The 25,272-nt window shown below is 42.5% G+C and overlaps 3 protein-coding genes across 4 annotated transcripts; 2 read left to right on the top strand and 1 right to left on the bottom strand.

Moving 5' to 3' along the window:
• Nucleotides 1–822: 822 nt before the first annotated feature.
• LOC311113612 (mitochondrial import receptor subunit TOM20 homolog) lies at nucleotides 823–5,708 on the top strand. Its single transcript, XM_084156872.1, has 5 exons — nucleotides 823–1,055; nucleotides 2,308–2,354; nucleotides 3,034–3,115; nucleotides 3,489–3,631; nucleotides 4,747–5,708. Exons 1-5 carry the CDS (start codon nucleotides 932–934, stop codon nucleotides 4,792–4,794), a joined length of 444 nt encoding a protein of 147 aa, XP_084012998.1. The 5' UTR covers nucleotides 823–931; the 3' UTR covers nucleotides 4,795–5,708.
• Nucleotides 5,709–5,711: 3 nt separating this feature from the next.
• LOC311113611 (RNA-binding protein 34-like) lies at nucleotides 5,712–12,512 on the bottom strand. The gene is made up of 12 exons (XM_084156871.1): nucleotides 12,471–12,512; nucleotides 12,261–12,324; nucleotides 8,978–9,140; nucleotides 8,500–8,618; nucleotides 8,174–8,390; nucleotides 7,978–8,037; nucleotides 7,757–7,800; nucleotides 7,551–7,634; nucleotides 7,136–7,199; nucleotides 6,886–6,928; nucleotides 6,679–6,797; nucleotides 5,712–6,444 (listed from the first exon to the last, which is right to left on the bottom strand). The coding sequence occupies exons 2-12, from the start codon at nucleotides 12,284–12,286 to the stop codon at nucleotides 6,022–6,024; spliced, it is 1,362 nt and encodes a 453-aa protein (XP_084012997.1). The 5' UTR covers nucleotides 12,287–12,324; nucleotides 12,471–12,512; the 3' UTR covers nucleotides 5,712–6,021.
• A 218-nt stretch (nucleotides 12,513–12,730) lies between these two features.
• Nucleotides 12,731–24,145, top strand: LOC311113726 (tubulin-specific chaperone E-like). Of its 2 annotated transcripts, XM_084157033.1 has the most exons (17): nucleotides 12,731–12,798; nucleotides 13,067–13,237; nucleotides 13,422–13,506; nucleotides 14,168–14,344; nucleotides 14,753–14,838; nucleotides 15,223–15,322; nucleotides 15,422–15,524; nucleotides 15,963–16,039; nucleotides 16,138–16,230; nucleotides 16,552–16,616; nucleotides 16,857–16,921; nucleotides 17,306–17,458; nucleotides 17,931–18,084; nucleotides 18,443–18,511; nucleotides 20,612–20,671; nucleotides 23,269–23,360; nucleotides 23,605–24,145. In XM_084157033.1, the coding sequence occupies exons 2-17, from the start codon at nucleotides 13,105–13,107 to the stop codon at nucleotides 23,698–23,700; spliced, it is 1,608 nt and encodes a 535-aa protein (XP_084013159.1). In that variant the 5' UTR covers nucleotides 12,731–12,798; nucleotides 13,067–13,104; the 3' UTR covers nucleotides 23,701–24,145. The 2 variants fall into 2 exon arrangements, with proteins under 2 accessions (XP_084013159.1, XP_084013160.1); XM_084157034.1 differs by lacking the exon at nucleotides 12,731–12,798 and having other exon boundaries at nucleotides 13,032–13,237.
• The last annotated feature ends 1,127 nt before the right edge of the window (nucleotides 24,146–25,272 follow it).

The following is a 25,272-nucleotide window of genomic DNA, read 5'->3' as shown; positions in this document are numbered from 1 at the left end:
GAAATTGTGCAAGGGTGCAGAATGGCTTGGTTGCCATTTAAAGGCAAAGGTGCACGTAATACCAGACACAGTCTGGTGATGATGTAATCCATGCAAAGATGAGCATGCCTGATGGTTTGTATTACTGCAGGTCTGAGCATGTGCCCTCAGAAGCCTAATAGTCAAGGTGGTATATTTTTGCAGCAGTCTGGCCTTGCACATGTAATGTAGCTGACCATCTGTTCTGTTGAGCAGCACTTCTAGGAATTAGCTATCATCTGGGAGATGAGAAGTGCCAACTAAGGCCAGACAGGCATATGAGCAAGGCTCAGAGCAACTTGCATAATTTTTTGTAAATGAATTGGTCATAGTGAAAGCAAAATTGTACATGTTTTCTTACTAGTCTAGATGATTGTGCCACTCACCATGTAGCCTAATGTTCTATATTTCACTTGGCCATTTATTGCTGCTGTGTGGTCTACCCCAGATAGTCAAAATACCTAGAGATGTAGCTAAATTGTTTCTATTTTTGTTACTTTGGGGAAAATACTGTTAAATTGTATCAAACGTTATCACTAGCCTGCTGCTTCTTTTTTTTTTATGAATTGCTACTGCCCCCTTGTGGCACTTACATTTCAATGCGATAGACTCCTACTTACATACATTTGAAGAAATATTAATACATTTCTTTTTTTCCGATCTGAGTTCTACAACATCGAACATATGCACTCAAAATACATACGTTATCGGCGATATCATGTGATTGGAATTAAAGTTGTATTATTTTTAATCAGGCGTTCAATGCGGACACCCTAGCTTTCAAATTTGCCAGTCCTACTGGTCCTTTTTGCTGCGAACTTGCGCCTATGTGAGGTCATGTACCGCCGCTGATATAAACCAACATTGAAATATTATCTTTGTTAATACAGAAATATCAACCATTTCGGAAGTGATGATGGGCGGTAAATCGAGCACGATAGCCGCCGGTGTTTGCGGGGCTCTGTTCGTCGGCTACTGCATCTACTTCGACAGGAAAAGACGGAGTGACCCCAACTTCAAGAACAGGCTGCGAGAACGTGAGTGTTGTCCGCTACCTGGCTGTACACCCTGATCCGGTCTCTGTTTTGGAGACCTGAGGTGCAACAAAGTGCCCGAGCCAGGCCGAACTCGTTTAACTATTCCCAATTGGCGAAATATGAAAGTTTGAATGGTAATGGTTTGTGCAATAGATCTAATTAATTCATTGTCAGTGCACTGCTAACCCATAAAGCCTTGAAGCTAACTAGCCAGTGCTAGCTCCTAGCGTAGGACCGTTCAACTCTGTTCGATTACATCGCGGAGTTGAGCGTTTCTCAGCTAACTCGCTCCTATATCATGTATTAATGTACTTCATACTCACTCACAGCAAGCGTTCTGTCAGTTGAATTCAGACATGGAAAGCTGCACCTACCCTGATATATTCATGATAGTGTGTTTTGATCTGTTATGTATCCAAAACCAACCATTCTAGGCTACTAGCCATATCAGACATAGAGCTTGCCAAGCAGGATTAAAAGCAACCTGGATATCCCTGGTGTTACTCTATCCAGGCCTACTACTCATGTAAGGCCGTGGGTTGTAGGTATGAAGATGACGACACAATGCGCCTTCAGTGCATTGGACCTCAAACTTTAATGATGAGACAGCGTAACTCATAAGGGGATATAAAATAAATAATAAGGGGAGCAGGCATGTCCACACACTACATCATGGCAGCTCTGCCTTGTCTTCTACCCATAATCCCTTGCTTTAATAAAGGAGCCAATTAGAATACAAATATGGATGCATGTCACAATTAAAATCCTATACATATCACATTCCAGTCCCACATTAACTAGACTACAATTCTAGCTGGACTACAGTATGAAAGCTGGACTTTGGCAGTCAGCTGTCCACGATGCTTTATACACCTGCTTTACTGCAATTGAATGAGCCATGTTCCTCTGTTAGCGTTTTTGTCATTCACCTTCCACCGTGGTAGAAAAAAATAACTAGGATTGTTTGGCTAGTTGTCACTTGCTACTTAGCAGCTACACTTAAATATTTCCTGATTCTGACCCGGGTAAACCACTTTATCAAGGGATATCAGAAGGGGTGGGGATTCTTTTGGAGCTTTGTTCAAAACAGAAGTTGTACTTCAGGGTGTCAATTTTGGATGTTCATGTGACTTCCTTACTGTTCATAATCATAGTAGGATTGCCTAATGAGAAACTAAGTTGTCTAAGTACAAACAGGAGCAGTCCCCAAAGCTATTTATGTTAACAGTGATTGTGTTTACCTCTGCCCTAGGGAGGAGAAATCAGGCAGTTGCAAAACAGGGGACAGGACTGTCAAAGGTGAGTAAAATCCCCTCAAGGTACTATTGAAATTCTTCCTCAATGAACACACGTCTAAAGAAGTCATGTCTAGTACACGTCAGATGGAACCATGTGGAAAATAATCTTCAATGACCTCCAGTGTAATAAACAAATGAGACTGACATCTCAGGATATCTTCACTGGCATGTATTGGGACACGGCAAGGTGATGGCTGGGTATGACTGATTTGAGACTGGAATTAGTGCATTGACTAAACTCTTTGTCTGTACAGTGGTACTGAATTTCAGTCAACACCACAACTGAATAGCTCCCCAATAGAAACAGACTGACTCGACTACACTCTTCCCTCCAAAATCTGTTACTTACTTAAGGCCCATTCACTTCACTCGCACAAGAACGGTTCTGTGATGAACAAGCCATAGTTTCCCAATGGAGGAAGTGCAAACTCAGCAAGAACTGCGGTGCGCACCGCAGCGCTTTGGGTTCAGCACCGTTGCGCTAAAAGTTCACTTAAATTGAACTCTGACCTTGCACCTGACGAAGTGGCACGCCTCTGCGGATTGCCCGAATCATGTGAATAGGCCTTTCATTCCTCCAGGAGCGTAAGCCATCTACAACAGCTTTTCCACCAGTCTATTATGTTTTAGTTATGTCTTTCCTTATGGAAAGTAAAATGTGTGTTGTGGGACTCTTGCAGCTCCCAGACCTGAAGGATGCTGAGGCGGTCCAGAAGTTCTTCCTGGAGGAGATTCAGCTGGGAGAGGAGCTGTTGGCTCAGGGTAAACCAGTCTTGCTTACATTGACATCACTTAGGCTGTGTGTGACACACTATTCCCTATATAGGCCTGCTAGTGCACCACTTTTTACCAAGCGATGACACCAAATTCCCTGTGTAGTGCACTACCTGTACTAGTCTTACTTTTACTGGCATAGACTTGTTTCAAATTACGCCCTATTTCCCATATAGTGCACTACTTTGGACCAAAGCCTTGACATCCTCCCCCACTACCTTCGACCAGTGCAACGACACCTTGTGCCCCATAAAATGCACTACCTAATTTACTTTTGACCAGAGTAACGACGCTGGTCTCCATATAATGTACTACTCGTTTTGTCGATCTAAACCTCTTTGCGCTTGGTGTTCCGGTATAGGAGACTACGAGAATGGCGTGGAGCACCTGACCAACGCCATCGCCGTGTGCGGCCAGCCCCAGCAGCTGCTCCAGGTGCTGCAGCAGACCCTCCCGCCACCAGTCTTCCAGATGCTACTCACCAAACTGCCCACCATCAGCCAGGTACAGTCCTTTTCTCCACTTCAAGGTCATTTAGCAGACACTCCTACCCTGGGCTGCTTACAGTAAGTGCATACAAGCAAGGAAGCTAATATATGTAATATATCTAATATGTAGTCAGGACTGCAATCCTATTCAAAATGGAGCTTATGCAACAACCCCAACACTAACCATCAACCAGGTACAGTGCCTCTCTTACATTTCAGGATCAGTTGCAGGTACTGAAAAGTTCTGTTGCGCTGTGCTATTAGCCGAACCATTGCCACAATGTGTGTGCAACACTGCGCTCAGTCTCCTACAGATAGTTTTTGTGACAAACATTTTAGTGCCCTCAACTGCAGCAGGTACGCTTCTATTCAGAGCAACTTACAGTAAGTGTATTCAAGCAAGAAAGCGGAAACCAACTAGGGTTGGTTGATATGGCCTAAAAATCATATCTTTATTTTTAAACATGGGCGATTCACAATATACCTAGATTTTCTTTTTAAACATTTTCACTAATAAGCTTTGTTGCACAGTTAAAGGTCAATACACTGCATTTCAAATGGTCAGCAATAATCTAATGAATTCAGGGCTTGTAAAATTATACCTAGGCTAAATATAAGCCTTCCACAATCATAAGACTGACTAATAATTTAAATTTTTTGATCAAAATAGTTTAACCTGCTTTTTTGAAATAATCATTGATCTGGCTTTGAAGTCTGGCTATGAAAATGAATTTTTTGTTACAAATATAACCAGAACCATGCATAATAACCAACTTCTTGTAGCAGGCATTATAGAAAATTAACACAGGTCTCATAAACAAGGAACCAGGATAATTTTTTACAAGGCAACCATCTTCAGCCCTTTCAGGGGCTGCATGTCTCAACCATAGAGTAGGAGTGCTGATTTAGGATAAGTTTTTACCTTGAGTAAGATAACATGGACAGGTGACCTGAGCCTGTATTCATAAAGCATCTGAGTAGGAGAAGATGCTTTTTGAATACGGGCCCTGATCCTAGATCAGCACTCCCATTCTGAGACACTTTATGAGTATGGGCCCAGATCAAATGGGACACGTTTGTAAAGCATGTTTATGGCTTTAGAATTTGACTATTTCCCTCTCTTTCCTGCAGCGTATTGTTAGCGCACAAGGTAGCTTGAATGAAGACGACTTAGAATGAGGATCGTCGATGGAAATTTCCCCTCGGAACGCTCTTCCTCTGGACCCTCCTATAACAGAGTAGGGTGAAGTTGCCCCTAGATGCTGATCTTGGGTCAGTTTTGTATTTTCCCCACTAATGGTTAAGGTTAGGATTGGGGGAGGAGAAGGTGATCCTAGATCTGTACCTAGAGAAAAGTTCATCCCGGAGCTCCTATAACCCCTTATCCTGACTAGTCTAGAAAATTGGTAAACTTTTTTTTTTTTGTTACTCACTTTTTGGAGGGTATTGAAGATATTATTTCGCTTCTGTCCTAATCAAAGAAAGAAACATGAACCCGTCCAATTCCCACACGTTGTGTGTAACTATTATTCGCATCAAATGACCATATAATCTTGATTTGCAGCCAAGCTGCGGTAACTGCAACCAATCAAAAATGCCTGTCGGGCAGCATTTTATTGGATTCATGTGCGGTTAGAAAAATAAATTGTTTTGTTCTCTTAGACGTCTTTGTCTCTGAAAGGTGTAGCAAAACATTTCTCAGCATTTACAATACCATCCCTGCAATCACTCCCATGTTTACACAAAGCTCTGGGACCATATGTATTAAGCGTCTTGAGTAGGAGTGCTGATCTAGGATCAGGTCCCCCCTACCCATGCATTCTTATTAATTGTGATCTAAAAGGAAAAACTGATCCTAAAAAAGCATTCCTACTCTGAGGCTTGATACATATAGCCCCTGTATTAACCTCTTTCTACAAACTTCTTAGATCACATGTAGGAACAATCTCAATGCTGTTGCTTCAATGTATTTAAGTTATTGTTTTGTTTTCCGTCTGACATTGAGATACTTTTTAAAGTGATTGAATGTTGTTCAGTCATTAAGAGGTTGGTCCTCTTTGTAAGGAATCTAAATAAAAAGGTAAATGATTCAAGACTGTTGCTTCTTCTAAAAGTTTATTTAGACTCTCAGATGTTAGATATCCAGAATAGTTCATGAACAATGTTTTCCCTACCATTAGGTGGGACCATAGACATACATCATTGGGTGGGACAGCCCCAACCTAAAAAAACAACCATGTTTCAACTGGAAATGATGAGGGTAGGACTGGATGTTACGTCAGGAACATTTACACACCATCTCATGATATAGCTCCTCACATTTTAATTGTACAACATGTTATCTGCTTGTGAATGATATCAAATAAATGTACATTACAACAGTCGAAAGGCGCAAAGCACAGACCATCAAATGTGTACAACCTGATTCCTTTTCCTCGGTTTGAGTTTCTTCTTCAGTGCTTTTGCCTTTGCTTTTTTGCTGTTCGGGTCAGCCATCTCACCTTTGAAGGAAGCAGGGCCTGTGGTGGCTTTCGGTGCCTCGCCTGGACTTTTCTTGAATGGCTTCCCCATCGATTTGATTTGGGGCCCCTTCCCCTGCGACCTCCCGAAAGATTTGTTTTGGGGACCGCCCTGGCCCGGTCTCCCCTTAAAGCCCCCTTTGGTAGGCCCCTTCCCTGCACCCTTAGTCTCTCTTTCTTTCCCTCTGGGACCTCTGTGCACCACTTTCTTCTTCTCTTTCTCCTTCTTCACTGACCTCTTCACCCGGACCGACCTGCCAAGGAGTTTGGAGCTGTCTAGTTTCAAGGCCAGCTGGACAGAATCAATGCTCTACAATAAAAACGTTAGCCGTTAGCGTTGATGCAGGTACGGATGGAGGGGTGTAGTTAGGAAAGAGGTGTCGTAATACTATAATACGGATTAGTAGTAGTCTACGGCCAAACTGTGTGTTGTTGCTATGCAACGCGTTGGCTGCAGTATGGGACTTGGCCAGCTCAGTAGTAGGAAGCCTGCTGAAAAGCATACATAGCTGCTTTACATGAAATGTGTGTTCTTTTTCCTCACCTCGAATAAGATGTAGCCGAAACCCTTGCCCATTCCAGAGTTCTTGTCCCGTACCAACCGCACCCCCTCCACCTTGCCACACTCCTCAAAGTGCTGTCGCAGTGGCAATTCGTTTATATCTACAAGTTAATACAGTATGAAATGTTATTGTGTTCCTTTTGACTGACAAGTTCACAGGAAAGTAAACCCTCTTAAATAGTTACTCACCGAATGGTAGATTTCCAATGAATATTGACCTCTTGTGATCGTGCTGAAAGACGAATCGATTTTATTCAATAGATGTGTAGCAGCATCCTTGCTCAAACAAGTTTATACAAAATCAAAAGATTAAGCAAATGTCAATTTATCACCGTGACTTTCTCAAACTGTCAGCAAGTGCATTCTATTGCCACCAAGTATACCGGTCTTAACGCTAGGCAGGTGCTTTGTAAAATATCAAGTGTCATGGGAAACTTACCGATGAACTTTTGGAGATCCTGTCCACCCGGATGTGAAAGTCTTTCTCAATCTCCATGCCGTTCCTGCAAGAATTAATGTAATACATATTAACCCACAAGGGCCTAAAGATAACACTTGATATATTCATCTCTCGGACAGACGCACGTAACACATGGTATCGTAGCGTCTGTCAACAGATTGGGGGATGTGACGACTAATGAGGAACTTTGTTCTGGTACGCTGATTTTTTTGACTGATAATTTGGTCAAATCACGATTTTGCAGGTGCTCACATCTTTAGAATTTCTGAAGGGAAATGTAATACAGCATCTGACGCAATTAAGCAATACTTTAATTCTGGGTTTACGAGATTATGATATATAACTTAAAACAGTCACGGTAAAATTCAAGTTGAATGCTTGCCAGTTGCTGTACCTTTCCAATGCCTTCTCGGCTCCTTCTTCAGCTTTGAACACCACGTAGGCATTGATGCTCTGCTTTTTGGGGTGAACCTTACGTCTGGAGAGGGAAAGCAAAAAAATAAAAAGTACTCGAATGCATGCGTCATGTTACCATGGATAAACTCCCATTCAACCAGTGTTAGCATTTCTCATGGTAAAAAAAAAATCTGGGAAACTTACTGAATAGCTGCTACTTTGCGTGACATAGATGGATCCTCTCTTACCTGCAAGAAAAATGACATGTTTTAGCTTCAGTCTTCAGAAAGCGTTGTATCACTAAGATCATCTTTCATCCATTACTATGAAGCATTCAGGAAGCTCAACCCTAGTGGAAATGAGCACTCTCACATTGTCTGATGATGGGAATTAGATTAATCTAATACAGTGAATGGAGTACTTACCACTGATCGAAATCGAATGCTTTCAATGGCTCCCTGATCCTTGAAGACAAGCTGTAGTGTCTGAAAAACCACACACAGAAACAACATATAAGCAACATAACAGGCATATATGCTATTTGATCCCAGGTCTGCTTTCAACATACCTAATCAATGAGATTATGTTCACTGCTTATAACACAACTGGGGCTGCTGTTACCTTCTTTGTGCAGCTGGCAGGTAGGTTGCCGACAAACACCGTTCGTTTCTGTTTTACTCTCTCCTCTGCCATTTGGGCTCCAGTCCTCTGTTTTTTTGTCTGCCTCTCCTCCTCCTCTGTTGCACCCCCTTCTTCCATCTCAACAGCTTTCCTTTTAGCCTTCTTGCGCATCTTTGGGACCTGTTCATCTTCGTCAGCATTTTGTAACGCACTTTCTCTGAAAGCGGGAGAGGGAGAGAAATAAAGCTTTGTTATCTATCAATCTAAATCTCTTGCATCACAGCACTCTTTTGCATGTCACATATTGGTGAATTTTTATCGCTCACCTGTTTTCTAGATTTAGGTCTGCAGCTGATTTGTCCTTTGCGGCTTTCTTTGTTTGTTTCTGGTTGTTCGGGCCTTTTGTGACCGCGCCTTCGTTCACCTCCACGCTCCTCGGTTCAAGCTATGCAGGGAAGAACCACACAGAAAAGAACAAACGTAATTTCACTCAGTTGGCAAATACAGAAGATTCTAGCAAGGGTACACAACTCAGGCCCTCAAGCTCTGTAGTCCCATTGGTTTTGCAGGTAATACCTCCCCATTTCAAAACATTATCTCCCTACTGGACACTGATTATCATTTTGCAACGGAAAGGGAAAATGTGTGTTTCGTAGTGAACGGATAGAAACTCCCTGTTTCACATTATTTCAAAACCTTTTCTCTACTGAACATGGCCTTGGTTTCCTGGAAAACTAAAATCAGCTGGGCTGCAGCATTAAAAGACCCGAGCTGAGCACCCTTGCCTTGGACTAATGGGCTTACCTTGGGAGCAGGAACAAAGAACAGTGTGTCAACTACTGGTGCAGCTTGGAACAAGGCCGATAATGATCCGGAGCTGGATGCAGACTCCTTTGGAAACAAGCTGCCTGATACTGATCCCACTACATAGTCCATTGACTGTTTGTCCACAGATGGCCCCTCCTCACTAAGGAAAAACAAAGACATTGTTAGACTTATAATAGATACAGCAGCAGTTTGTTCACTACAACAGTGCTGTGTTAGGTAGCTAGATGTGCATGAATGCCAAGGTATGTGTAATATTTATTGCTACAAAGACATCACATAAGGGCAGCATGCTATCTTCATAAGCATTTCCTCAACATCCATAGAGGTAACACACAATCAAAGGTAGGCTATCCAGTGCCAATGAGCTGCCAACCTAATTGGTTGCTAACAACCAGAAGCAATTTACTGAACAAAAATAGAAAACACAACATGCTAAAATTTCTACGATTTCACTGAGTTACAGTTCATATAATGATAGTCAATTGAAATAAATGTATTAGGCCCTACTCTACGGATTTCACATGACTGGGAATACAGATATGCATCTGTTGGTCACAGGTAGGGGCGTGGATCAGAATACCAGTCAGTATCTGATGTGACTTCCATTTGCCTCATGCAACGCGACACATCTCCTTCGCATAGAGTTGATCAGGCTGTTGATTGTGGTCTGTGGAATGTTGTCCCACTCCAATTCAATGGCTGTGCAAAGTTGCTGAATATGGCGGGACCTGGAACACGCTGTCGTAGACGTAGATCCAGAGCATCCCAAACATGCTCAATTGGTGACATGTCTGGTGAGTATGCAGGCCATGGAAGAACTGGGACATTTTCAGCTTCCAGGAATTGTGTACAGAGCCTTGCGACATGGTGCCGTGCATTATCATGCTGAAACATGAGGTGATGGCAGCGGATGAATGTCACAACAATGGGCCTCTCGTCATGGTATCTCTGTGCATTCAAATTGCCATCGGTAAAATGCAATTGTGTTCATTGTCCGTAGCTTACAGTGGGGGAAAAAAGTATTTAGTCAGCCACCAATTGTGCAAGTTCTCCCACTTAAAAAGATGAGAGAGGCCTGTAATTTTCATCATAGGTACACGTCAACTATGACAGACAAAATTAGAAAAAAAATCCTGAAAATCACATTGTAGGATTTTTAATGAATTTATTTACAAACTATGGTGGAAAATAAGTATTTGGTCAATAACAAAAGTTTCTCAATACTTTGTTATATACCCTTTGTTGGCAATGACACAGGTCAAACGTTTTCTGTAAGTCTTCACAAGGTTTTCAAACACTGTTGCTGGTATTTTGGCCCATTCCTCCATGCAGATCTCCTCTAGAGCAGTGATGTTTTGGGGCTGTCGCTGGGCAACACAGGCTTTCAACTAACTCCAAAGATTTTCTATGGGGTTGAGATCTGGAGACTGGCTAGGCCACTCCAGGACCTTGAAATGCTTCTTACGAAGCCACTCCTTCGTTGCCCGGGCGGTGTGTTTTGGATCATTGTCATGCTGAAAGACCCAGCCACGTTTCATCTTCAATGCCCTTGCTGATGGAAGGAGGTTTTCACTCAAAATCTCACGATACATGGCCCCATTCATTCTTTCCTTTACACGGATCAGTCGTCCTGGTCCCTTTGCAGAAAAACAGCCCCAAAGCATGATGTTTCCACCCCCATGCTTCACAGTAGGTATGGTGAACTTTGGATGCAACTCAGCATTCTTTGTCCTCCAAACACAACGAGTTGAGTTTTTACCAAAAAGTTCTATTTTGGTTTCATCTGACCATATGACATTCTCCCAATCCTCTTCTGGATCATCCAAATGCACTCTAGCAAACTTCAGACGGGCTTGGACATGTACTGGCTTAAGCAGGGGGACACGTCTAGCACTGCAGGATTTGAGTCCCTGGCGGCGTAGTGTGTTACTGATGGTAGGCTTTGTTACTTTTGTCCCAGCTCTCTGCAGGTCATTCACTAGGTCCCCCTGTGTGGTTCTGGGATTTTTGCTCACCGTTCTTGTGATCATTTTGACCCCACGGGGTGAGATCTTGCGTGGAGCCCCAGATCGAGGGAGATTATCAGTGGTCTTGTATGTCTTCCATTTCCTAATAATTGCTCCCACAGTTGATTTCTTCAAACCAAGCTGCTTACCTATTGCAGATTCAGTCTTCCCAGCCTGGTGCAGGTCTACAATTTTGTTTCTGGTGTCCTTTGACAGCTCTTTGGTCTTGGCCATAGTGGAGTTTGGAGTGTGACTGTTTGAGGTTGTGGACAGGTGTCTTTTATACTGATAACAAGTTCAAACAGGTGCCATTAATACAGGTAACGAGTGGAGGACAGAGGAGCCTCTTAAAGAAGAAGTTACAGGTCTGTGAGAGCCAGAAATCTTGCTTGTTTGTAGGTGACCAAATACTTATTTTCCACCATAATTTGCAAATAAATTCATTAAAAATCCTACAATGTGATTTTCTGGATTTTTTTCTTCTCTATTTGTCTGTCATAGTTGACGTGTACCTATGATGAAAATTACAGGCCTCTCTCATCTTTTTAAGTGGGAGAACTTGCACAATTGGTGGCTGACTAAATACTTTTTTTCCCCACTGTATGCCTGCCCATACCATAACCCCACCATGTTCACAACGTTGACATCAGCAAACTGCTCTCCCACACGATGCCATACATGTGATCTGCGGTTGTGAGGCCGGTTGGACATGCTGCCAAATTCTGTAAAACGACGTTGGAGGCAGCTTATGGTAGAGAAATTAACATTAAATTCTCTGGCAACAGCTCTGGTGGACATTCCTGCAGTCAGCATGTCAATTGCACGCTCCCTCAAAACATCAGACATCTGTGGCATTGTGTTATGTGACAAAACTGCACATTTTAGTGGCCTTTTATTGTCCCCAGCACAAGGTGCACCTGTGTAATGATAATGCTGTTTAATCATCTTCTTGATATACACCTGTAAGGTGGATGGACTATTTTGGCAAAGGAGAAATATTCAATAACAGGGATGTAAACAAATTTGTGAACACAATTTGAGAGAAATAAGCTATTGTGCATATGGAACATTTCTGGGATCTTTTATTTCAGCTCATGAAACATGGGACCAACACTTTACATGTTGCGTTTACATTTTTGTTCAGTGTAATACACTGTGTGCGTTTCCCCAACTACCTTGTATTTCCAACAATGTACAAATTCAACATAATTATTATTATTTACATGCAGATACTCGTGTGAAGGGCGACTAACCTCTCTCCAAAACGTTTATTTTTCATGGTCAGTTCACTTCAATGCTCTCGATGGTCGATTCCAGCTGGTTTGAATGATGAGACAATCTTATAAAAACGTGCTTTTTATAATGGAAATAATTAATCAAATAAATTGGACGCGAAGTTATATTGAACACATCTCATTAGAACAATTTGTTAATGCCAAAAATAAATGTAGTTATTTACTCACGTTTTACTCCATGAAGACCTGTCCTTCACCTAATTATGTCCTACCATGCACAACGCAATTGTAAATAGTTCCTAGCTTTAACATACGAATGGGCTTTCATCCAGTTATCTAAATATAGATGCATTGATTGTTACGTGATAATAACGATGATAGCTATTTAAATAATTATACTAAAATAACGTTTATTGCTGATAACTTAATCATTAATAATCTATCAAATTTGTACGGCAAACGTGTGCATCATCATATTCGGTTACTTCCTGTCAGGGTGTGTGAGCTGTGATTATTTACGCTGCTGCGAAATATGACCAAAATTCTCTGATTTAAGGTAACTTTCAAAGCAATATTTGGAAATAACAGCATATACATTCTGTGGATAAGTGGTCCTCGTGTTTAGTTGACAGTGAAGATATGTGTTGTAGCTCATCTAGCTAGCCAAGCAAATCAAGCTAAACAACATCACCGTTTCTTGGGAGTTGACATGACAGCAAATATTTTAGCTAGCTATTACCTAACGCTTTCTTAAATAGCACTGTCAAAGTACAGTAAGTACAGAAGGCTTTAGTTGCTCATTATTTTTCATTGTCAATATATAGGTAGACTTATAGCCAACGTTATAGATACAGTGAGTTCAATGAGAGTCCCTGACCAGACACAACCCACCACCATGAACGAGGGCCTTCCATCAGACGCAGTGGGCAGACGTGTGGCTTGTGAGGGGGAGCGTGGCACGGTACGGTTTGTTGGCACTGTACCACCAACTGCAGGTAAGCTATTTAGCTAACTAGCTACAGACCGCGTGGGATATGGATATAATAGGCAAAATAACATAAGCGTTATCCACAGTGGGTGTGGCAGCACTGTTTGATTGAAATTCTCCAATATTCTTGGTGATGCACTATAACCAAGTACTTATTCAATGCCTGTGCTTACCAATGCCTCTGTGCTTAGGGTTGTGGCTTGGTGTGGAGTGGGACAACCCTGAGCGTGGCAAACACGATGGCATCCATGAAGGTGTCCACTACTTCACGTGCAGGTAAAGTAAACCCTATCTAGTATCTCCATGATGGTAGCATGAAATGAATCTTGTGTAATTTGGTCAGCTGCGTGTTTACATTCTGTGTTCATACGTGTTAGAAATTGAGAGTTCTGGCAAAAATGAAGTCTCCACCCTCGCAGAAGGACCCCCCCCCCCCCCCCCCAAAACCGGAACTAATGCTGCTCCGATCTCACACATCCCATTCCGCCCAGGCAGATTCTCTTGGTCTACACGCAGAATCTGCGCACGGGAAATTAGTGTCATCCTTCCTCTGGAGATCCTCAGGTCCAGATCTACACCAGGCAGCAGGTTATTTTTTGCAGTGAGGGGGAGTCATCAAGGAGGAACGGGGAGACGTTTTTAGTTTGGAATCTGGCCATTATGAGTACTTCAAGTGCTGCTCTCAGACCAAGGACATAGGAAAAGGGACACGTTTTTAATTTGGAATGTGTCCGTAAAGTGCTGCTCTCAGACCAAGAACATACGAAATGGGGGAGACATTTTTTTGTTTGGAATGCGGCCATTAGGCCTATGTGTTCTGCTGCTCTCAGACCAAGAACATAGGAAAAGGGGGTACATTTTTTTTGTTTGGAATGTGGCCATTATGTGTTTTGCTGCTCTCAGACCAAGGTTCTCTACCCCCTCCACCCCACCTAAGGCACCCGAAGGGAGGCTCTTTCGTCCGGCCCAAGAAGGCCAGCTTTGGGGTGGACTACCTGACGGCCATCAGGCGGCGTTACGAAACGGAGGTCCAGCAGGTCTTGGGAGAGGAGATCCAGATCTCCACGAGGACGGTGGAGATGGTGGGCTTCGAGGCCATCTCAGAGAAACAGAAGTAAGGGGACAACAAGGCTTTGGAGCCCGAGAGTGAGAGTGCATTTTAGTCCAGGACTAGGCTTTTGACTCAGGGAATCTGTTCCAAGGTGTGCTTATTTGTACGCTCAACTCCGTATGTACTGTTTGAAATAGTTAAGGAATATTGTGAAAGTATGCCACGTATACCAGAGGATGCCAGTATCAGGTCCCCCTCGCAAAAGAGGTTTCTAACCTAAAGGTTATTCCCTGGTTAAATAAAGGTTAAATAAATACATATTTAGTAAAGAATGGTTACAAAAAGTAGGCTAATGCACTTGAATTGGGACTGTTGAACTGCACCACACTCCAACAGAGTTTGCACTTATCCGATGTGTAGTCATTTGTACTTATTCAGTGATGTGTTGTTGTCATCTGTGCTTCTCCGCAGGGTGGAAAACCTCACCGATGTTTCACTGAGGTTGCGTGAGGTTTCCAGCCCGGGCCCTGCAAACGAAATCCGAAACACCACTCCCCGTATTCTTTCATTTAGTAGCTTTTAATTAGTTAAATAAGTGCCCATGTAAAAAAAAATACAACTATCAATCATATGAAATTGTTCATGTTAATAATATTTTAGTGCACTTCTCTGACCTGGACTTAATGTGATATGTAGCTACATTACACCATGGTTGTGTCCCAAATGGCACCCCTTTTCCCTATATAGTGCAATACTTTTGACCAGGGATCTGGTCAAAAGTAGTGCACTTTATGGAATATATGTGTTATTTGGGGCATAGCCCATGTGTCTTGTTAGTAAATGTACGGTCCAGCCACCCAATTGAATTAGCTTGGGGGAAGCGTTGATTGGACATTTAGCTGATGGTGCTCTACTACTACATCCTTAATGGCCACTGTCAGACGTGCTGATGTTGGACCTGTGTGGGAACCTGCTGTGCTGCTGGGACGACGTGATGGCCATCACGGAGCAGATGGAGAAACTCAAAGAACTTCAGCTCAGGTAGATCACACTGAATAATGGTGTGTGTGTTTTTGTGCCTCACTTTTCTCAAACTCTGATCCCCTCACTGACCGTCTCTCTCGTCCTCTGTCCCCTCAGCCACAACAGACTGCGTGTGCCCTCCAACCCTACGGTGCGACCCCGGGCCTTCTCCTGCCTCAGGGTCCTCTCCCTCACCAACTGTGCCCTCACGTGGCTTCAGGTGACAGCCACCACCCTGTACCCTTCCCTTAGGCATTATGGGGCTCTTTCTCAATTCATCTTTCTTCAATTCCTCGCATCCTCTATCCTTCCATCCTTCTCAAAACCCATTGGAGAAGAAGGCTGGAGGGGAGGAACCTTGGACCTTATCCTCCAATATGGTTGAGAAGGAGGCGTGGCGATAAGATGCGAGGAATTGATGAAAGATTTAATTCAGATCGATTCCATCTAAAGGAAATACAATTTTGTAGGCTGATTTTAATTTTAAATATGTTTTTGTACCAGTTAATATGGTAATAGATAATTTAAGTTGCAGTACACAATATGTTAATTAACGAGCTGGTGCAAACCTATGAATGCCTAATGAAATGAGAAGAACTTATGTAGATGCTGACTCTCTTTACATTTCTCCCCACTCCATTTGGTGTTGGTCTGTTAGCTGCTTGAGTGCGCCCCCATGTGGCCACTGCTGGAAGAGCTCTACGTCTCTGAGAATGATATCACTGAACTGCAGAGGTAAGATTTTAGCCATTTTGGGTCTACGTTCCGATGTAGTTTTTTTTTTTCTAAAACAACATATAGAACTGACTTGTATTTCCGCCTCTTTCGCGCAGGCCAAACAATGTCTTACAGTCCTTGACAGTTTTGGATCTCTCAACAAACCCTCTGGTTGATGGAACCGTACTGAGTATTGCCGAACTGCCTAGGTAAGTACGGACATAACCGTACCAACAAAGACACTTTTCATAACCGTTCACTACGTCTTATGACATAGCCCTGTCGTTAGCTTCGACTAATAGTGTAAACACTACTGTTCTTGGGAGTACTTTACTTTCATGAGCATTAATCGACAACAACAAAAAATTGGATACATACTATTGTCCTAATAAATACATCTAAACATTATTAGCGTTTCAATGAATAAGCATTTGTAACATTTATAATAACATATGTAGCATTTACAAGCATTTATAATGGAATTTACCAAAAGTGTAAGCTTTTACATCCATGCTTTTCATGAATTTCAGACTGGAGAATCTAAATATGTCTAAGACTGGTTTGTCAACCTTGCGGTTTGATGATGCGCTGCCTGGTAAAGTTTACGTCCGACATTGTTTCGAAAACGTTACATTTAAAAAATATTGTTTGTTAATGGAGGTCAAGTTGAATTAACATATCAGTAGATGTAGTTGAACAAGATTTCAGAATGTGCATGTGGATATGTGTTTTGATGACAGGCATTTCACAATGTGTAAAACTGTGAGAGCAAATGATCGGCATTGAGTATACTGATAAGAGTCTGTAAATGATTATTTTCTCATGTCTTCTGTAGGTTGCAAAACAGCAATGTTTCCTGCCCTGAAAGGTCTCGCAGTTAATAGCAACAACATTTCAGAGGTGAATATTGTCTGTGAGTAAGGTCTCTCTTCTAAGAGAGATTTTATCTTAATTAAATGTATCTGGATATATAAATTATGAATTACTAAACAAATTTAATGAATATCACTAGTCTGCAAAAAGTGAATACTTGTTCTGTAAAAGATAGATAGTAGGGGAGAATATGTGAAAGCTTTCTTCTAACTCAACCCTTTATCTCTCTCTCTTTCTCTAAACCCTACACAAACACTCACTTGTGCTTACATACAAACACACTGACACGGCAATATATACAACAATAAAAATCCCACATACGCACACAAACACACACTCACTGACACACACTCTTACAATCTCATTCACTCACTGACACGCTCACTGACACACTCACTGACACACTCACAGTGGTGGGTAATAAATGAGCTAGAGAAGCTGCAGAGCCTGGTCCGGTTGTCGTGTCGGCAGAACCCCCTGCTGAGCCGGGAGAGGAACCCCAACACGGCCGTGCAGTTGCTCATTGCCAGGGTTGGCCGGCTGGAGACCCTCAACAGGTGGACGGTGAGGCCCCGTCCTCCGTTTAACGCTACCGCCAAACCTGGGTGTGTTCATTAAGCTTCATTTTAATACACCCAGGTCTGAACGACAGACCCAGCTGCTTACAGTTGATCCCCACATGGCCGACATGCAATTTATACTGGTGCGATTAATGGTCAGCCACTGCGCGCGCAAACGTAAAGTGATAGCAGTGATAGATCCAGCTATATGCCTCCATCCAAATGAATGGAAAATATATGCACCAAAGAAAACCAGGAAATTAGACGGTGCTTACTGTTATCTTCATTCGAGATTGAGGCGTATAGTAGCAGGATCTAGATAACTGATGTCGTGGGACGTGGTTCCATCTAGACATTGTGAAATATTCCTTTAAAGCTATATATGTTTTCTTCTCACCCTATGAATACACCAATGTTTGCAGATGCGCTTGCTGTAATCCTCCATTCTCTTACCCTATTACTATGGTTACTTGTAGATCCTGCCCGAGGATAGGAGGGGGGCAGAGCTGGACTACTGCAAGATGTTCGGGCTAGAGTGGCTGGCATCCGGGGGACACCGAGACCCCCAACAGAACCGCCCCAGTGCCGAATTCACTGCACAGCACCCCCGCTATCAGAGTCTCATACAGAGTGAGTCAAGAGTGGTACATTCCTCCTAAGGTTTCCCCGGCACTCTGCTGCAACACCCTATTTCAGACTGAGAAGTGGTACAGCCCATCCTATATCTACTCCACTATAGGCATTTCTGAAGAGAAAAAAAAGAAAACATTTAATGTCTCATTATCTGCCATAATGCTACACAGGGCATGTAAAAAAAAAAATCTGATGCCACCACAACATAACAATATCCCGAGAAAGAAGTGATACAACACAACCCATGTCACCATGCCATCAATCTTACAAAGAGACAATGGCAATCCTAATTCCCGCCCTGTAGTCATTATGAGTTCAATGAATCGACAGAAGCTCAATATCTTTTGTTTTTCAGAATACGGAGCTCCAGAAGACAGCGAATTAAAGAAGCAGGAGCCATTTGCACTGAAAAATCAGCTCTTAAGTGAGTCCTCCTCACTTCTCTTCAGCCTCATTTATACCGTACGCAACGCAATAACGCAATTAGCTAAGCAAAATGGTGATCCTGTGTAGTTGCGTCAAGTTACAAATTCCGGGGCTACACACATTTGCGTAAGGCAGTGTTTCTTAGTTCTGGTCCTGGGAATCCAAAGGCGTGTCCATTTGAATTTTTGCCTTAGCACTACACACCTTGTTCCACTAATCAACTAATCATCAAACATTTAATAAGTGTCATCAGGTGTCTAGGGCAACAACAAATATGTGCACACCTTTGGGCCGTCAAGACCAGGATTAAGAAACAGTTTAGGAATGAATTTGAGAGTTTTGTAATGATTTGCTACTAACCTGTAATAATCTTTCCCAGAACTGCATGTGCTGTGAACACATACATATTTACTCAGGAGATGAGTCAGAGTATACAGTGGGGGGAAAAAGTATTTAGTCAGCCACCAGTTGTGCAAGTTCTCCCACTTAAAAAGATGAGAGAGGCCTGTAATTTTCATCATAGGTACACGTCAACTATGACAGACAAAATGAGAGAAAAAAAATCCAGAAAATCACATTGTAGGATTTTTTATGAATTTATTTGCAAATTATGGTGGAAAATAAGTATTTGGTCAATAACAAAAGTTTCTCAATACTTTGTTATATACCCTTTGTTGGCAATGACACAGGTCAAACGTTTTCTGTAAGTCTTCACAAGGTTTTCACACACTGTTGCTGGTATTTTGGCCCATTCCTCCATGCAGATCTCCTCTAGAGCAGTGATGTTTTGGGGCTGTCGCTGGGCAACACGGACTTTCAACTCCCTCCAAAGATTTTCTATGGGGTTGAGATCTGGAGACTGGCTAGGCCACTCCAGGACCTTGAAATTCTTCTTACGAAGCCACTCCTTCGTTGCCCGGGCGGTGTGTTTGGGATCATTGTCATGCTGAAAGACCCAGCCACGTTTCATCTTCAATGCCCTTGCTGATGGAAGGAGGCTTTCACTCAAAATCTCACGATACATGGCCCCATTCATTCTTTCCTTTACACGGATCAGTCTTCCTGGTCCCTTTGCAGAAAAACAGCCCCAAAGCATGATGTTTCCACCCCCATGCTTCACAGTAGGTAAGGTGTTCTTTGGATGCAACTCAGCATTCTTTGTCCTCCAAACACGACAAGTTGAGTTTTTACCAAAAAGTTCTATTTTGGTTTCATCTGACCATATGACATTCTCCCAATCCTCTTCTGGATTATCCAAATGCACTCTAGCAAACTTCAGACGGGCCTGGACATGTACTGGCTTAAGCAGGGGGACACGTCTGGCACTGCAGGATTTGAGTCCCTGGCGGAGTAGTGTGTTACTGATGGTAGGCTTTGTTACTTTGGTCCCAGCTCTCTGCAGGTCATTCACTAGGTCCCCCCGTGTGGTTCTGGGATTTTTGCTCACCGTTCTTGTGATCATTTTGACCCCACGGGGTGAGATCTTGCGTGGAGCCCCAGATCAAGGGAGATTATCAGTGGTCTTGTATTTCTTCCATTTCCTAATAATTGCTCCCACAGTTGATTTCTTCAAACCAAGCTGCTTACCTATTGCAGATTCAGTCTTCCCAGCCTGGTGCAGGTCTACAATTTTGTTTCTGGTGTCCTTTGACAGCTCTTTGGTCTTGGCCATAGTGGAGTTTGGAGTGTGATTGTTTGAGGTTGTGGACAGGTGTCTTTTATACTGATAACAAGTTCAAACAGGTGCCATTAATACAGGTAACGAGTGGAGGACAGAGGAGCCTCTTAAAGAAGAAGTTACAGGTCTGTGAGAGCCAGAAATCTTGCTTGTTTGTAGGTGACTAAATACTTATTTTCCACCATAATTTGCTAATAAAATCATTAAAAATCCCTACAATGTGATTTTCTGGATTTTTTTCTTCTCAATTTGTCTGTCATAGTTGACGTGTACCTATGATGAAAATTACAGGCCTCTCTCATCTTTTTAAGTGGGAGAACTTGCACAATTGGTGGCTGACTAAATACATTTTTTCCCCACTGTATACATTTCATTAGTTCTTAAGAGTAATATAGAATTTCAAACTTTTCCTCCCACCAGGCATAACATTTGTTTGTCCGGATGAGACAGACCGAAAATCTGTGGTGAAGAAACTCCCAGGTAAAGGCTCCCACCTGGCTTCATCAGCTAGTCAGATGGCATTTATTATTATTATTATTATTATTATTATTATTATTATTATTATTATTATTATTATGTTCAGTAGCTAAGCAAATGATTTGAGATGTGCATGGATGTTAGATGACTTTTCACATGTGCCGGACTCAGACTCCAGACCACATATACCCCCTGGCAAATTTCTGTCCCTCATAATGTTTCTCCCTCTGTCATTTCTGACTGTGCTTTCAAATAACAATACAAAATAAGTAAGGAGGTCGGGACCCTTAAATCTCCTTAAATAAAATAAAAAAAGACTTTTCGCAATACTGAACCAAGCTGAGCCAAACCAAGCTGTACTGAGCTGGCCTGGTTACTCATCTCCATCGTAGTTGCTGGAACCGTACTGAAAGGGACAATGTGAAAAGAAAAGATCAGAGCCAGCGCAGTCTGGTTCCATTCAGCACGATAGTGTGAAAAGCATATACCTGTGCCAAAGGTCTTTTCTCATTGAGCGGCTGGAAATTAAAGAAAATCTAGTTAACACCCTCGATACCTGTGTCGAATTATAGTAAGATATCATTTACATTTTAGTCATTTAGCAGACGCTCTTATCCAGAGCGACTTACAGTTAGTTTACTAGGCAATAGGACACGTGTTGGACGTGTTTGAACAGCGTGTTTTGGCCTCTACAACCAACAACTGCAGACTTTGGAATGTTTGCACTTGTTAGGCAATGTTTTGGTCAGTATGCACACTGCATAAGGTTGTCTTCTGTTGACCACAGGCCCACGTGTAAATGGCATGCCAAATCATGAAGTGTTGTTTGGATAAGTAGATACAGTGAGGGAAAAAAGTATTTGATCCCCTGCTTATTTTGTACGTTTGCCCACTGACAAAGACATGATCATTCTATAATTTTAATGGTAGGTTTATTTGAACAGTGAGAGACAGAATAACAACAAAAAAATCCAGAAAAACGCATGTCAAAAATGTTATAAATTGATTTGCATTTTAATTAGGGAAATAAGTATTTGACCCCTCTGCAAAACATGACTTAGTACTTGGTGGCAAAACCCTTGTTGACAATCAGAGGTCAGACGTTTCTTGTAGTTGGCCACCAGGTTTGCACACATCTCAGGAGGGATTTTGTCCCACTCCTCTTTGCAGATCTTCTCCAAGTCATTAAGGTTTCGAGCCTAATGTTTGGCAACTCGAACCTTCAGCTCCCTCCACGGATTTTCTGTGGGATTAAGGTCTGGAGACTGGCTAGGCCACTCCAGGACCTTAATGTGCTTCTTCTTGAGCCACTCCTTTGTTGTCTTGGCCGTGTGTTTTGGGTCATTGTCATGTTGGAATACCCATCCACGACCCATTTTCAATGCCCTGGCTGAGGGAAGGAGGTTCTCACCCAAGATTTGACGGTACATGGCCCCGTCCATCGTCCCTTTGATGCGGTGAAGTTGTCCTGTCCCCTTAGCAGAAAAACACCCCCAAAGCATAATGTTTCCACCTCCATGTTTGTCGGTGGGGATGGTGTTCTTGGGGTCATAGGCAGCATTCCTCCTCCTCCAAACACGGCGAGTTGAGTTGATGCCAAAGAGCTCGATTTTGGTCTCATCTGACCACAACACTTTCACCCAGTTCTCCTCTGAATCATTTAGATGTTCATTGGCAAACTTCAGACGGGCCTGTATATGTGCTTTCTTGAGCAGGGGGACCTTGCGGGCGCTGCAGGATTTCAGTCCTTCACGGCGTAGTGTGTTACCAATTGTTTTCTTGGTGACTATGATCCTCCCGTGTAGTTCTGGGCTGATTCCTCACCGTTCTCATGATCATTGCAACTCCACGAGGTGAGATCTTGCATGGAGTTCCAGGCCGAGGGAGATTGACAGTTCTTTTGTGTTTCTTCCATTTGCGAATAATCACACCAACTGTTGTCACCTTCTCACCAAGCTGCTTGGCGATGGTCTTGTAGCCCATTCCAGCCTTGTGTAGGTCTACAATCTTGTCCCTGACATCCTTGGAGAGCTCTTTGGTCTTGGCCATGGTGGAGAGTTTGGAATCTGATTGATTGATTGCTTCTGTGGACAGGTGTCTTTTATACAGGTAACAAGCTGAGATTAGGAGCACTCCCTTTAAGAGTGTGCTCCTAATCTCAGCTCGTTACCTGTATAAAAGACACCTGGGAGCCAGAAATCTTTCTGATTGAGAGGGGGTCAAATACTTATTTCCCTCATTAAAATGCAAATCAATTTATAACATTTTTGACATGCGTTTTTCTGGATTTTGTTGTTGTTATTCTGTCTCTCACTGTTCAAAGAAACCTACCATTAAAATTATAGACTGATAATTTTTTTGTCAGTGGACAAACGTACAAAATCAGCAGGGGATCAAATACTTTTTTCCCTCACTGTACACTTATCAACTGTTTTCATACTCTTCAATAATTTTGTGCCAATGGGAGATCATGCATGTAAAATGTTAATGAAATGGCACAATCTGTGTGTGACCTGTGTAAGGGCAATTGAAGTAATGGTAACCTATTGCAGTTTACAAAAGATATTCAGCGGTCACTCCACTCTTTTGATGTGTTTTAGATTCCATGATCGTTCAGAAAGTGAAGGGGCTGCTCTACAGACTGCTAAAGATACCGGGTGCTGAGTTGAAACTCTCCTACACTAGCTCAAAGGTAAAGGGGTTTACTGACAACAGCAACTGCCCTATACTACCTTAAAGGTAAAGGGTCTAAATAGGCTAGGTGAAATGGTCTTACTCACTTAGACTTGCCCACAGTTTAGTTTTACTTCTGTGTTGGTGTAACCATACTCGTCCACTGCCACTCCTAGGTGAATCTGTTAAATAGACCAATGGTACAGTCCCACTTTCTTAGCGGTGGAAGGGACTCCCTAAAACGGCATTTGTCTTTTTCACAGATGGAGGGCAAAGAGATTGAGATTGACAACGACCTGAAACCGCTGCAGTTCTACTCCATCGAAGACGGAGACAAGGTCCTTGTCCGCTGGTTGTGATCCGCAAAGGTCCGGATTGGTTGCCTGATGACTCAAACTGAATTATTCCGCTTCCGTGGCGTAGCGTTTGGCCGGAAAAGGAGTTTGGGTAGCCAGGCAACCGGATTGGAAGTTTAAGCAATATTCAGAAATCTATGAGAAAAATGTATAGCACTAAGACTGGGACAAAAACACAGCGCAGCTCCTATTCAGCCAGAGGAGACCAATCGATGTAGGAGAAGGAAACACAGGGTTGTGTTCATTTGGCACGAAACGGAAGATAACTGCCCAAAATGGAGTGAAACGGGACGGGAACATTTGAACTTGTCCAATAAGAGATGCTAGTGTCGTGAGCCCTAATGAACACAACCCAAGTGTGCACTATGTGAACAATTTGTGTATTTGTATTTATTAGGATCGTATCAACAGCTTACATCATAAATAAAACAATTAATCATACAAGACATTTACTCTTATTACTCTCACTCAATGAGGCACCGGGCAAAAGAGAACTAGGAAACATTTAGGCCCACGAGGGCTGGAGTTTCCCCATCCTTGAGCTGTGGTACCTTTCATAGCTTGGCCTTTAGTGAATTAGCAGCAGATAAGGTGGCAGGTGGGGTCAAATGAACCTTCCAGCAAATATAGCTCTGAATATGTGTATATGATCCTACACTAGGGCTGACCCCATTTAGTTGATTGTTTGGTCGATAGGCTGTTGGTCGACCAAGATGTTTTTAGTCGAGCAGTCGCAAATAATTTCATTTTTTTCATGCCACATGAGACACCTGTATGATTGGCGCCTGTCTCAGTGGACTAATCCATTGAGGAGACCACAGGGATGCCACGGTCCAAGAAGAAAGGGAGTGTGGCTAAGATGCACAAGGCACATCTCTCTCTAGAATGCGCTCTCTCCCACCATTTCATGCGCATTCATTGCTTCCTAACTTTATTGTGTGAATTGTTTGCCCATTGATTGTTAGTGTCTATCAATTCCCCATTACATATCACTAGTAGTCGCCTACATTTACCGTTAATTCCCATAATTTCTAATTTACAATGTTTCTTTGGTTACTGTAATTCCTGTTAATGCATTCAATATATTATTTTTACAGTCGTTTACCGTTCTCATTGTTGGAGTGGACACGTTTGCAGAGCTCACAACCTATGCTACACTTGTAAGAAACACGTTTTGGTTTATTTCATACCATTTATGAGTTTTGTCAATTTAATTCATTGTCTTTTGTTTGGAGCGCTCCTGTCAATGTTGAGTAAGGACGCGCACCTGATTACGCATATAGAAGTACACCCACTGTAAAATAAAAAGGTTCCTGGAGGCACTTTTAGGGGTTCCTCAGATTGCCACAATGGCAGAACCCCTAAAGGTGCTTCCAGGAACCTTTCCCTGTAGGAACCTTTTATGTCCCATGTATTATATTATTAATAATAACAATACAAATAACATTGAGTGACAAACTTGTAAAGTCACAAATGAATTTGATTGACTTTTAAAGTCACAGAAATCTCACTAGCAGATATCACAGGAATCTCTGGTCTCCCGTATCTCTCTCTACAGCAAAAAGTTTGCCATTC

The sequence above is a fragment of the Coregonus lavaretus genome (genome assembly GCF_964263955.1).
Source record: "Coregonus lavaretus genome assembly, chromosome: 40".
Classification (NCBI taxonomy): domain Eukaryota; kingdom Metazoa; phylum Chordata; class Actinopteri; order Salmoniformes; family Salmonidae; genus Coregonus; species Coregonus lavaretus.
The sequence above is the reverse complement of the archived record's forward strand: the minus strand, read 5'-3'. Positions and strand labels throughout refer to the sequence as shown.

Excerpts from the sequence above, each read along its gene's own strand:
- LOC311113612 (XM_084156872.1), top strand. The coding sequence starts at position 932 with ATGATGGGCGGTAAATCGAGCACGATAGCCGCCGGTGTTTGCGGGGCT. Across the intron at positions 3,116-3,488 it reads AGAGGAGCTGTTGGCTCAGG|GAGACTACGAGAATGGCGTG; the intron begins GTAAACCAGTCT and ends GTTCCGGTATAG. Across the intron at positions 3,632-4,746 it reads AACTGCCCACCATCAGCCAG|CGTATTGTTAGCGCACAAGG; the intron begins GTACAGTCCTTT and ends TCTTTCCTGCAG.
- LOC311113611 (XM_084156871.1), bottom strand. The coding sequence starts at position 12,286 with ATGAAAAATAAACGTTTTGGAGAGAG. Across the intron at positions 8,038-8,173 it reads CTGCCAGCTGCACAAAGAAG|ACACTACAGCTTGTCTTCAA; the intron begins GTAACAGCAGCC and ends GTGGTTTTTCAG. Across the intron at positions 7,801-7,977 it reads GCATTCGATTTCGATCAGTG|GTAAGAGAGGATCCATCTAT; the intron begins GTAAGTACTCCA and ends TTTTTCTTGCAG.
- LOC311113726 (XM_084157033.1), top strand. The coding sequence starts at position 13,105 with ATGAGAGTCCCTGACCAGACACAACCCACCACCATGAACGAGGGCCTT. Across the intron at positions 15,323-15,421 it reads CTCAAAGAACTTCAGCTCAG|CCACAACAGACTGCGTGTGC; the intron begins GTAGATCACACT and ends CTGTCCCCTCAG. Across the intron at positions 18,512-20,611 it reads ACTGAAAAATCAGCTCTTAA|GCATAACATTTGTTTGTCCG; the intron begins GTGAGTCCTCCT and ends TCCTCCCACCAG.